Source organism: Erigeron canadensis, chromosome 1 (assembly GCF_010389155.1).
Source record: "Erigeron canadensis isolate Cc75 chromosome 1, C_canadensis_v1, whole genome shotgun sequence".
NCBI classification, from domain to species: Eukaryota; Viridiplantae; Streptophyta; class Magnoliopsida; order Asterales; family Asteraceae; genus Erigeron; species Erigeron canadensis.
In genome coordinates this window covers 37448680-37461181 of record NC_057761.1, presented here as the reverse complement: position 1 = coordinate 37461181, position 12502 = coordinate 37448680, and the positions used below count along the sequence as shown (strand labels likewise).

Genomic DNA, 12502 nt, shown 5'->3' with positions numbered 1-12502 from the left:
AGTTTGTTCGTACGTTCCACTTAATTATCGACACCTACGTTTTTTTGGGCAGATTGCCATTTGAATTTTTAGGAAACCACGAAAAGAGAAAAATCTAATTAATAGGAATAAACTTTGTCCTCTCAAAACTTGAACTCGGGCATGGGGAGACTAGATATTAAATATCTTTTTCAGTTTTGATTACCTGAAGACTAGATATTAAAACTTTTACATGTTTTGTCTCAATGATTACCTAATCCTAATCTATTAAGTTATGAGTTTTATTTTTAATTTTGATTGATACTAGATATTACATATCTTTTTCAAAAATATTATTAAATTAAATAAAAACTTTAAAACCGAAACAAATTAATCTATCAAATTATTTATGTAAGAAATTAATGGATCTACTCCTAATATGTCACAACTCCTAAAAAAGATACAATATGTATAACAAGAATATATATATATCGTTCACACGAATCGTTTCATCAACTAATTTCTCCAAACAATAACGTATAAACATACGGCGACCCGTTCCATCTATCCATCCATCATGAATGAAGTGATTCCTAATCGTATCAGAATCGGCTTAATTCTACCAAGAACAACGTTCAACGTCCCCCTCCGATTATCGATATCATGGATGAAAAAATTCCTGATCATGTCAGAATAGGCTTCTACCCGCAACGACGTCCTCCTCCCCCTCCGATTATCAATGTGGACGAAACAATTCCTCTTTATATCAGAATCGGCTTCTACCCACAACTAGGAGAACATCGTGAAGTGGGTAATTGTGCTATTTGTTTGTGCGAATGCAAAATAAAGCTAGGAGAAGATTGAGACAGTAAAGTGTGGGCATACATACCATAAAGAATGTATCCAAACTTGGCTTTTACATATAAATATTTGCCCAGTGTGTGTAGAGGACGTGGGGGCCAGGGCCCCCTAGGTTTTCGCACATCAGTGTAGTCTTATCAATAATTCTTATGAAAAATTTGTATGCATAGCTCCCCTAATACACTGAAGATTTAAATTTACTTAATTAGTAAAATTTCAAGCTGTATATTTATATTTATGGTGAATCTTTAATTATTATTATTGCGATTTTGTTTGTGTTACATGATTATCTAAGAGGCCGGTTTTTCTTTAGTTTTGTTAATTCTGAGTATTAGTTTATAAAAATTAGGCTTAATTCTGTTATTTGGTGTAAAGTGTATGATATGATCTAGCACTTGGGGATAAATGTCATGTTTCATCAGAAATCCCGATGTAACGATGTAATGATGAAAGTGGCGGCGACGAATGGTGGCCGCGGCGGTGGTGAGTATGTATGTGTGAGAAAGAAAGATATGATTGTGTGTTTGATGTGTCAAGGCGATTAAGGGTATTTTGGGAATATATAAAAAAGTGAGTACAATACAAGAAAGAAAGATGATCAGTCATGATATACAACTGGATACTACATGTGCTATTTATTGCTTGGGTGAATATGAAGAAAGCGGCGGGACGATGAAAGGCGGGGGACATTAGATTGTGGACATGAGTATCATTCACAATGCATCAAGGCTTGGCTTTTACACAAAAATGTTGTCCGACGTGTAGGGCTATCGCGTTGAATGTATGGATCGATTTTGATTCTTAATTAACGACGACATGACACAAGATCGAGGGCGAGGTTATTGGAAGTTAATTGGTTACTTTTTACCTTTGAAAAACATGTTTTAATTAGAAACATGTAACATAAATTAGTATTGGTGTATGAGAGATCAATCTTCTCAAGAAGATATATGTGTTCATGAATGAATGCTTTGAATTTTTCCTCTAAAATATTTAAGCAATTGTGTAAATAATACCATAGGCTTTCAAAAGTTAAAACCGGTTTGTTTGTTTAAAATTTACCTTAAATGAACTTAATAAAAAAATACTTAAATTAAATATTTTAAATGTTTGAATAGTCAAAGCTTGTTTGTTCGTTTATCGACACGTACGTATTTTGGGCAGGATGTCATTCGAATTTTCAGGAACCATGAAGAGAGGAAAATCTCCTATTAATCCGTGACACGTGAACATAGTCTAAAACCCTAATGGGAAAACTGAGATACCATTGAGACTTTTGCCTCAATTATTACTTAATTTATTAAGTTAATAAAAAATATTTATTTTATGACTTAATCAATTATATCTAATACCCCCTTATAAAGCAAATAAGATTTAGACATTCAACATATTTTTCAACCCCAAAATACCCTCACTTTACTTCTAAAATTCCAAACTTAACCTTCCAAAAAAATAGCCCACACCTCGAGTCAAACAAAAAATACCCCACCGAAACAAAAGCCCACACAAACGAAGAAACCCACCGGCGCTTCCCTCCCCCTCTCTTCTCTTCTGCTCCGGCGCTCTGCTATAAATTGGCATCACCATTTGGCGCACATCTTCTATTATCTTAGGCAGATTTTTTTATATATGCTGCTTTTGATTTTATATATGTGGTTTCGATGATTTGATGTATGGCTTCTTCATTGTCTTTTGATTTTCTATAGGAGCAAAGCGCCAGAGCCGGGGTGATGATCCACAAGATCTATTGATGGGTTTCGTCTATTGGCGTCGCTCTCGCCGCAATCTACAACTCCAACATAAATGGAGCAACGACCATCATCGATCGAGAAACCGCTATCGTCACTATTACGGTACAATTTGTTAATTGATTTTATATCAGATATGAAATTTAGTTTGTGTAATTATATACTAGCACGGTACCCGCGCAATGCGGCAGTGGTGGTCGCGAGGGCGATCTAGTGGTGTCGTCAACGGGTGGTGATGATATCGACTATTGGTGTCTTAGTGGTGACGGTGTCGAGTAGTGTAGGTTGATGTAAATGTAACTGATGTAAAGGTGGTGATAGAAATATTTTGGAAAATAAAGAACTCATGGTGGAAAACTGGAAATTAATTCATAAGGCTAAAATGGTCATTTTGCAACCTTTTTTTTCAACAATGGTGTATAATTTTTATATAGTAGTATAGATTATATATTAAATGATAGGAAAAATTTGCGGCAAAAAAGAAAGATGTGATGCCGATTGCGAGTGTTTATGAACATATGTATATGTATGTATAGGTACCTGTCTCTATAGGTCTGTATACGTTTGTGGGTGGGTGTGTGTGTGTGTTTTTTTTTTTTTTTAATTTGAATTTTTAATTTTTTGAGATAAAAAATGGTTATTAATTGTTTTTATTTTAGCAAGGAAGAGATATTCTTGAAATTAGTTATCCTAAAGGTCCATTTGGTACATACGATTTAATTCCTTTTTTCACATAAACAACTTCTGTAAATGTAAAAATTATTATTATAGAGAATCAGGAACAAGGAATTAGTTACGAGTATCAATTTTGTTATATGATTAAACTATATGTAAAAGGTTTTAATACAAGAACAGAAATCTGAAAATAATCAGATTGTGAGAAGAGCGAAAATACATAAGATATATCTACATGATGATCAATTTTCTTGTATATATTTTTAGGAATTTTTTTGATGAAAAATCCATCCTCCTCTACTGCTCTCATATTGTAGATATAGAGCTTGTTTTGTGATCGTTGCAAGAGCTTCACGTACTAACGGGTGTATTGAAGATGTATGACGCACTCATCTTTGACCCCTTATCTTGAAAGAAATACACTTTCAACCCTTCAATTCAAAGAACATACTATCTTCATCTTGTACACTTTTAAATAGAGACAAAGCTAAGATTGAAGAATTAAGGTCCCTTCTCAACAGTAAACACATCTATATTTTAGGTTCTTCAAAATTAATTTATGTGCTGTATTTCTTGAGTTTCTTACAATTACGTCATAAGCATCATGACACAGGTGTTAAAATTTGTAAGTCATTGCTTTGAGGCAATTATCAAGAGATTAGTTTCTAACGTATTGAGGTCCTTTGTACATTGAAGATCATTTTTCTGGCTTCTAATTTGCTTCGCAGAAACTTGATGCAAGTAAGTAGATGGAGGTAGACCATTCACCATTATTATACATTAAGGCTGTACAAAATTGATCAAAGTGAAATTTTTTTCAGCATCTACTTTCTCTTTAATCTATATGCTTTTGTCGTACGTGTTAATCACTTCATTTTTAGAGATAATATGTTTTGCAGGGACCAACATGGTAGACAATGGTAATTCAGATTACTTTTTGCTTGTTGTACTTTTTTAACAACCTCACTATTTTGATCTCAGAGTAACCATTTTTCTTCCCTATTTCAACTAGAAGTGACAATGAGTGAGTTGATGATATGTCAAAACTCAAAACGGTTGAACGTGTAGTGTAGTAGTTGGCTTCCAAATCATATTTTGTCTAAAATTTACAAACTTTTTGTAAACGATAACATCATATAATTACAAGTTTTTGCAAAACTGGTATTAATCACAAACCAATTTTAAGTATAATGATTTACTAGGTACTTGCAGCAAGGCGTTTAACCTGTTACCTTTTGAGCTTATTTAATTGTTTTTATCTACTCAAAGAATTATGATTGATAAGTTGGGGTCGAAAATACCGTGTTATATTTTCCATGTCCACGACATGCTACTACATGTTGGTACTCTTTGTTTAAGCTTATTTACAAAATTCGAACTTCTCTTGTGCTCTTAGTTCTCAGGTATTTGGGGCATTCGATGAGTAGTTTGGGGGTCGGTATGTCAATGAGTGACTGTGAAGGGGGAATGAAAAATTCTTGAAGATGAATACAATTACTTCAAGATCCAAGATATGATGATCACCTACATTCAAATTGGTTACTACTTATTACTGCTTTCTGTCCCCTCGAGAATAGAGTTAGCCAAGATATATTTGCTAAATTACGTGTACAAATTAGTTTTATTGATATGTATAACCTGTAGGTGCATTCCAAAAAGGACCAAGAATCTACTAATAAATTTCAAATGTTCTTTTAGCTACCAAGAAAGCGTGTCATCAATATATAGAACTTACTATGCAAATGATGAAATTTTCACTTAATTTTAATTGTGTGATGTATATATAATTGTTTGCTGTGTTTTGTACGTACATTCAAGAAACAGGAAGACACCGCCACATTGTTAGAACTACTGCCGCAACGTGCGGGTACCATCTAGTTGACTTAAATATAAAAACTTTTTCTTTAATCAATTCAATCAATTACTAATTCAGTCACGATTAAGAAAATAAATATCATACCACGTATTTTTCTATAATCCTTTATCCAACAAACTAGACTCCCTATTTAAGAAAATTCAGCACTATTTTCAATATCCTCAAACTACTCATAAATAATCCAAACAAATTTAAAATGGTTAATATTTGTACCTTATTAATTTTTACATCTAATTATCGACTTATATTTAAAATGATAACTACGGTTAGATGTCTTATCCTCACAACATTTAACACGTTGTAGACCTACTTATTATTTTTATTTATTTAAAGATTTTTCTAACTTGTATAAAAAGTTATTAAGTCTGGCGACCTTGGACGTTGAGTCCATCATCCTTCGTAGCTGTAACCGATTGATTGAATTTATGAGTTTTATTCTTAGTTTTGATTGACAGTAGATATTAAATATCTTTTTCAAATTTGTACCTTGCTGTTAGAAAAATCAGAGGGCGGTTTTTAATATATAATGTACAAGTTTTTAAGCATGTAATATGTTGTTAGTAACAGCCGTTAGGGTTGTCATTATCATTTTCCTAAATTAAATAACAACTTTTAATCGAAATTAATTAATTAAATATATCAAATAATTTAAATAAGAAATTGATAGAGATCTACTCCTAATACGTCACAAACTCCTAAAAAGGAACAATATAATGCAATAACTAGCTAGAATACAATATACATACGTACGGCGGCCGCTATACCTTTTTTTCGACGACGACCCGTTCCATCAATCATGAATGAAGTGATTCCTGATCATATCAGAATCGGCTCCTACGTAGATCGGCCCCCTCCGATTATCGATATCGTGGATGAAAATATTCCTGATCATATCAAAATCGGCTTCTACCCCCAACGACGTCCTCTTCCCCCTCCGATTATGAATGTGGATGAAAGAATTCCTCGTCATATCAGAACCGGCTTCTACCCAGGAGAAAATGATAGTAACTATGAATTGGGTAAATGTGCTATTTGTTTGTGTGAATGCAAAAAAAAACAGAAGCTTGAGGCAGTAATGTGTGGGCATACATACCATGAGAGATGTATCAGGACTTGGCTTTTACATAAGAATATTTGCCCCGTGTGTAGGGCTACTGCGTCGGACCCGGCCCCCTAGGTTTTCGCACATCAGTGTAGTTTTGTCAGTAATTTTTTATGAAAAATTTGTATGCATTAGGGGGACCTTGCTCCCCTATTGCGTATTTGTTTGTGTTTCTTAATTTCAATACCGCATTAGCTAAGAGGTTTTTTTTTATATTTTGTTAATTCTGAGTGATAGTTTAATAAAAATTAAGCTTAGTTATGTTATTTGGTTTCAAGTGTATGATATGTTTAATTAAGAAGCAGGCCTAGCACTTGGGGATAAATGTCAATGGTTAAACTAGGAGGGTACCAGCGATGCAACAATATAATGGTGGCATTGTTGGCGCGGTGTAGTTTAAGAGCTGTAGCGCTTATGAGTTACAACGATTTAAAGGAATTTGGTTAAGTTTTTTTTGCAGGTGCTTCAATATCAAAGTCTGTTTATGTGAGACTTTGTGCAAGGTTATGAAACTAAATGGGCTGCTAGCTGTAGTGGGTCAATGGATGTAGTGGACGTAGTTTGGCTGGAAGCTGATATATGAAGAGCATGTACATTCTTTTCCTTTGTGAATATGTTATAGATAGTCAATGGAATAAGGATGTAATCATCAACATGTTACAAATATAATAATGTATTTGAATTTTAACAAATAAGCTAGTCTATACCTATTACCTGCCACTAGAAATGGCTAATATACTATGATGGTTCATACTATCAAAAGGACTTGAGTTTACATTGGTTCCATTATTTGTGTGTTCAAAGTGATCATCTTTTAGTTTTCTAAGTAAGTGTTCACCTTCATCTTCGTTTAATCTACTTTCTACCCATGGATGCTTTTGTATTGTTGATGCCATTATTCCTCGAAGCTCCATAGCTACTTCTTTCATGGTAGGCCTTTCGTCTCCTCTAACACGTAAGCATCTTTCTGCAAGTCTCAAAACCTGGATGATCTCGTTAGGGAGAACTTCATTTAGCTGCAATTGTTGATCAAGAATATGGAATAGTCTCCCTTGTTTTAATGAAGATATAAAATACAAGGCTAGATTCCTCTCTTCTTCTGGCCTGTCAAAGCTAAGAGCCTTTTTTGCTGTTAAAAGTACCACTAGTACTACTCCAAAACTATAAATGTCGCTCTAATCTGTTAGCTGATTCGTTTGTAAATATTCAGGATCTAAGTATCCTAGTGTCCCTTACACTACAGTGGCCAACTCAATTTGATCCATAGGAATTAGCCTAGAAGTTCCAAAATCAGCCACTTTTGCAACGTAATTATCATCCAATAATATATTCAATGGCTTAACATCTCGATGGATGATTCGGACAGACGCTGCAGAGTGCAAATATGAAAGTGCTTCAGCTGTTTCCGTTGCTATCCTTAACCGGATGTCCCAAGTAATAGCCAACGTGTTGCCATTTTCGTGGATGTGATCAGAGAGCATGCCATTTGGAATGAATTCATATACTAGTAAAGGAACTTCAGTTTCCAAACAACATCCAATCAGTTTCACCACATTTCTATGATTGATTTGAGAGAGGATAACGACTTCATTGATAAATTGCTCTATCTGGGCTTGCGTCTGATCTGCTAATTTGGACTTCTTAATAGCAACTACTCTGTTATCAGATAGAACTCCTTTATACACCGTGCCATAGCCACCCTTGCCGATAATCCTGCTCTCATCATAGTTGTTTGTTGCTTTTTAAGCTCTTCTATGGTGAAGACTTTTGCCCGATCATTCGAACCTGCATCTCCAGAAATCCGTTGCTGCAACATTAGTCCACCATTTTTCTTAAAGAATTTTTCTCTAAGCATTATAAACTTTCTCCTTTTGAGTCCAAAGTACAACCAGGTCACAAATATAAGTAGTAATATAGCAGCAGTTGAGGTACCTGCAACAAAAAAATGCATAACTTACTGAACCATTGCAATACTTATTGCATAAACAGAAAGAAGTAAAAAAAAAAAAAGATTCATGACTTTACTTACCTACAACAATCTTAATAAGGGTTGATTGATCTAGAGTGCAAGTTGTTCGATTTACTCCAGAGTAGCCCTTTCGACAAGAACATGTATAACTTCCTTCGGTATCAATGCATTCATGTTCACAATCATGATTTCCTCGTTCACACTCATTAATATCTACATATAGAGTAGTATAGGGTTAATGATTTATACGAGTATTTATAATTGAAAGAGATCCAAAACAAGAACATGGGCATAATATCTACATATAGAGTATTAAAGGGTTAATGACTTACTCTTGCAATCATTTTCAATATACGGGTTGCCTTCATAACCTTCAACGCATTTACAACGATATCCAGGACCAGCATAATCTTGATCACATTTGCTGTTCCCTTTGCATAGGAAATTACTAGTGTTCTGACTTGCTAAATCACAAGTCAAGTCACCAATTGCCCAGTCAAGTAACATGGGCATCTTTTCTACATTTCCAAAGTCACGCAGATTATTTGTGGAAAAGTTGAACTTGCCTTCTTCAACGAAAAAACCATAGCTACAAGGATTGAAATCTGTAATATTCTTATGCCAATTATAGCTACCAAGTGTTATATTGAAAGACCTGATTCCTTCAGGCACTGATGCTTCACAGCACCCGACTCCCGAACAAGATCCATTTGTAATAAGGCTGTTTTTACCGCATCTGGAATTGCATCCTATACTATCATCAGTCACATTTCCCCTTGTTCCACTAACAAGGGAATGTGTGTCACACCCGATGGCCACAAATTTGTTCTTGGTTGAGATTCTGAAATCCGTCAACCTTAAACTTGGAATGGTGCTGATCTCTGGACCAGAATGATTATAGCAGTCACGAGCTACAAACATCATAACTTCCACTTCACTCTTGCTTGTTGACATATTTGATATCACGAGATTGCTACTACTATTTTTATAGAAAGGTACCGGCTCACCAGATGATCGGTCACATGTTACTAGGAAATCGGGACTGTAGTAGCATCCTGGACCTGATCCAAATGGGAATGTAATATTTACATTACCACATGAACTCTCACAAGCTGGTACCTCTTGACCACTTGTTGCCCCCAAATAAGCTACAATAGTAGCTACTATTGCTATTAGTAGTACTTGTATATGCATATTTAGTTTCTTTTATGTTTTTGGATATTTGATTATTTGAGGAAGGGTGTACTGATTATATAGTACTCGTTTGTTTAAACTTAACGTTAAGACTAATTGTTAGTTTATTTATATTTTGAGAGAAGTTTGAGGACTTGGCTCCTAAACCTGCAATTTGACCTCTAGTTATTTAATGATTGATGAAGAGGACTTTGAACATTTCGATCATGGCCTGCCTTTTTATACAAGTATTTTGCATGCTCTTGGTATAAGTTAAAAGTGAATCTTATGACTCTGTTTTTTTAATATTCAGTTTGTGTACCTTAATTTTTCTTCACATTTAAGGCACAATACTATGAATATGAAAAAATTTTAGGGGGCGTTTGGTTGCAGAAAACACCCCATGTTTTCTATTTCTGTTTTTCAAAAAGACATGAAAAACAAAAAACGCGTTCTAATAATGTTTTCCAAGAAAACAAAAACAATGTTTTCCATTTTTCCATAGATAACTTGAAAACATCTTTTTTTTTTGTTTTCCATTTTTCATTTTCGTTTTTCATTTCATTCCTCCCCTTCCTCTCACATCTCTAACATGTTTTCTAGTTTTCTTTTTAAAACGCGTTTTCAAAATTTTTATTTGTTTTTTAAGAAATAAAAACTCCTTTCATAGAAAACATTTTCTACAACCAAACGCGAACATTTTCCTTTTCTATTGGTCACATTGAATCCTATGTACAAGATATTATTATAGTATTAATTTTTTAATGTCCAATTAACATTCCAACTAAAATCAAATTTAATCCTAAATAGCTAGTGGCTTGTAAGTTTTAACGGTTGTTGTCATGTATCTTAACTAAATTAATTAAGTATTAATTTAGAAATAATCAACTGTACGTTGAGATAGTCTACAATTTGTACATAAGTAAATTTGAATGGCCGTCTTGAAAGTAACTCAAGCAAAGTTGACTTGAAATTGTCTGGCCCATGTATGTTCGTAGTCCGTTGACATAGAGATATTTTTGAAGCCAACGGCCCGATTGGTTTTCAATCTCATTGACAATCAACAAACGAAACTACAAGCTGGCCGCTCATATATAGAGTGGCAAATTTTAAAGTTTTAGGGGAAGAGGCGTAGGTTTCGGATATTCCTCTGATCATCCCGTTTGGGTCGTGTCAAATACTAACATCAACAATAATTTAAGTTTTCGTCGATTGTCAAGATAAAGGTAAAAGTTGGTCAATGTAAATGAACTTTCAAACTTATTGGTTTTGCCAACTAGTGTTTTAAGGGCATTAGCTTTGAAAGATAAATTTTCTTAATTAAGTTAAGTAATCAAAAAGTTCATTATATGTTTATTAAATAACAATTACACTATTGATATATATAATCAATGCATTTCTCATATATATTTTTTAAAAAAAATATATTAAATAAATTAAAAAAATTTGGTTATTAAATATAATAAATAAATAACAAGAAATTTGACCGAATGTATTAAATTTTTAATTATTAAGTATATTAAATAAATAAAAAAAAACTAGCCTAGTCTTATATATATTTGGTTACTTTGTGATTATAACCTGTACAGAATTTTGGTGTCAAGGCGCCAAACAGGCTACATAGAATTAGGTTGACTTACGTCAAGGGACTAAAGATGTTGAAAACTAAAGTTTAAGGGGCTAAAGGGATTAAAGAAGAGAAGATGTGTATACAAATAGATATCCCTAATCGATCGATCTATAATCTCGTATCGTTAGATAAGAAAGTTGATATACTTCTTCTTCAAATTCTGTATTCAAGATAGATATAATTAAAAATATTACAGTATCAGATTAATATACAGGAATAGATCGATTGTGTTATTATTAATTGATTTGGTAATTTGGCCGGGTAGTCTAATTCATGATATATAGATTATTAGAAATTTTTAAGAATTGCTGGTTTTTTTTTTCCGGTAGACTTGAGAATCTGTTCTTCTTCTTCTTATTATTATTATTTTTTTGTCTTAGTTAAGCTTGTGTACGTGTTTGATTATGGACCTGTTACGCGAGTTACGCGACAATTTGATCATTCGGCAAAACACTTTGCTGAGGCTTCTAGAATGTCTACAACAACTGATTGAAAATCGTAGGGCACTACAAGACCTTCGTGCTCAACTAGCCAACATCATCAGTGGTTCGGCCGGTTTATCAGAAAACCAGATTTCAAAACATTTAAAAGTCAGCACAATCCAAGAAAGAAAGATGGTGATAAGCAGCCGTGGTGGTAAAGAAGAAGAATTAGTACTGGATACATTAATATGTGCTATTTGCTTGGGTGAGTATGAAGAAAACGGCGAAACGACGATAGGGACATTAGATTGTGGACATGAGTATCATCCACAAAGCATCAAGGATTGGCTTTTATGCAAGAATGTTTGTCCGATGTGCAGGGCTACCGCGTTGAATGTAGATGTCAATTTGGAATCTTGACGACGACACGAAACAAGATCACGTACGACATAATCATATAATCCGAGAAGCTGGTTCCTAGAGTATATAATGATCACTTTTTTTTTTGAAAAATACGTTTTCATGTGATATTGTGATCAAAATCAATCCAAACTTTTTTTTTTTTTCATGTGATAGTTTGTAATGTTTCCTATGTATTTGTGTTGTAGGTTAATGTTTTGTGTGTTTTAATTTCTTAATGTTTTATGTTTTAAATAAATGTTATGTTTTATTTAGTTGAATGTGTTTTTAAAATTAATGAAACTTTAGGGTTTATTTGAAAATTTGTATTCATGTCTAATATAATACGGAGTAAACTAGTATCCGTAAAAAATAAAAAATAAAAAAAAGTCAAAGTCAAACTGTTGCGAACTGCGAGTTGCGATTTCGTGTTTTTTTTGTTGCGATTTCTATTTTTTTTTGTTGCGATTTTGGCATTTTTATTGCGATTTTGCGTTTTTTGTTGCGATTTTGTTGGCTATTTTGTGATAATCCGAAAAACCTTGACTATTTTGGTACGACCGCAACGAAAATTGGCTATTGTCGCGATTTTCTCTATAAAAAAACCAAATACAAGATAATTAGAACTCATGACGTCTAACATTTAATACTATGCATAAACCACTTTATCTAACTTAATATTTGTTTGT

The 12502-nt window shown here is 33.5% G+C and overlaps 1 protein-coding gene and 1 pseudogene across 1 annotated transcript; one reads left to right on the top strand and one right to left on the bottom strand.

The window, feature by feature from the left end:
* Positions 1–6930: 6930 nt before the first annotated feature.
* On the bottom strand, positions 6931–9383 carry LOC122586065 (annotated as a pseudogene).
* Positions 9384–11396: 2013 nt separating this feature from the next.
* On the top strand, positions 11397–11834 carry LOC122591562 (probable E3 ubiquitin-protein ligase ZFP1). The gene has a single exon (XM_043763824.1). It carries the CDS (start codon positions 11397–11399, stop codon positions 11832–11834), a length of 438 nt encoding a protein of 145 aa, XP_043619759.1.
* The last annotated feature ends 668 nt before the right edge of the window (positions 11835–12502 follow it).

Excerpts from the sequence above, each read along its gene's own strand:
- LOC122591562 (XM_043763824.1), top strand. The coding sequence starts at position 11,397 with ATGGACCTGTTACGCGAGTTACGCGACAATTTGATCATTCGGCAAAAC.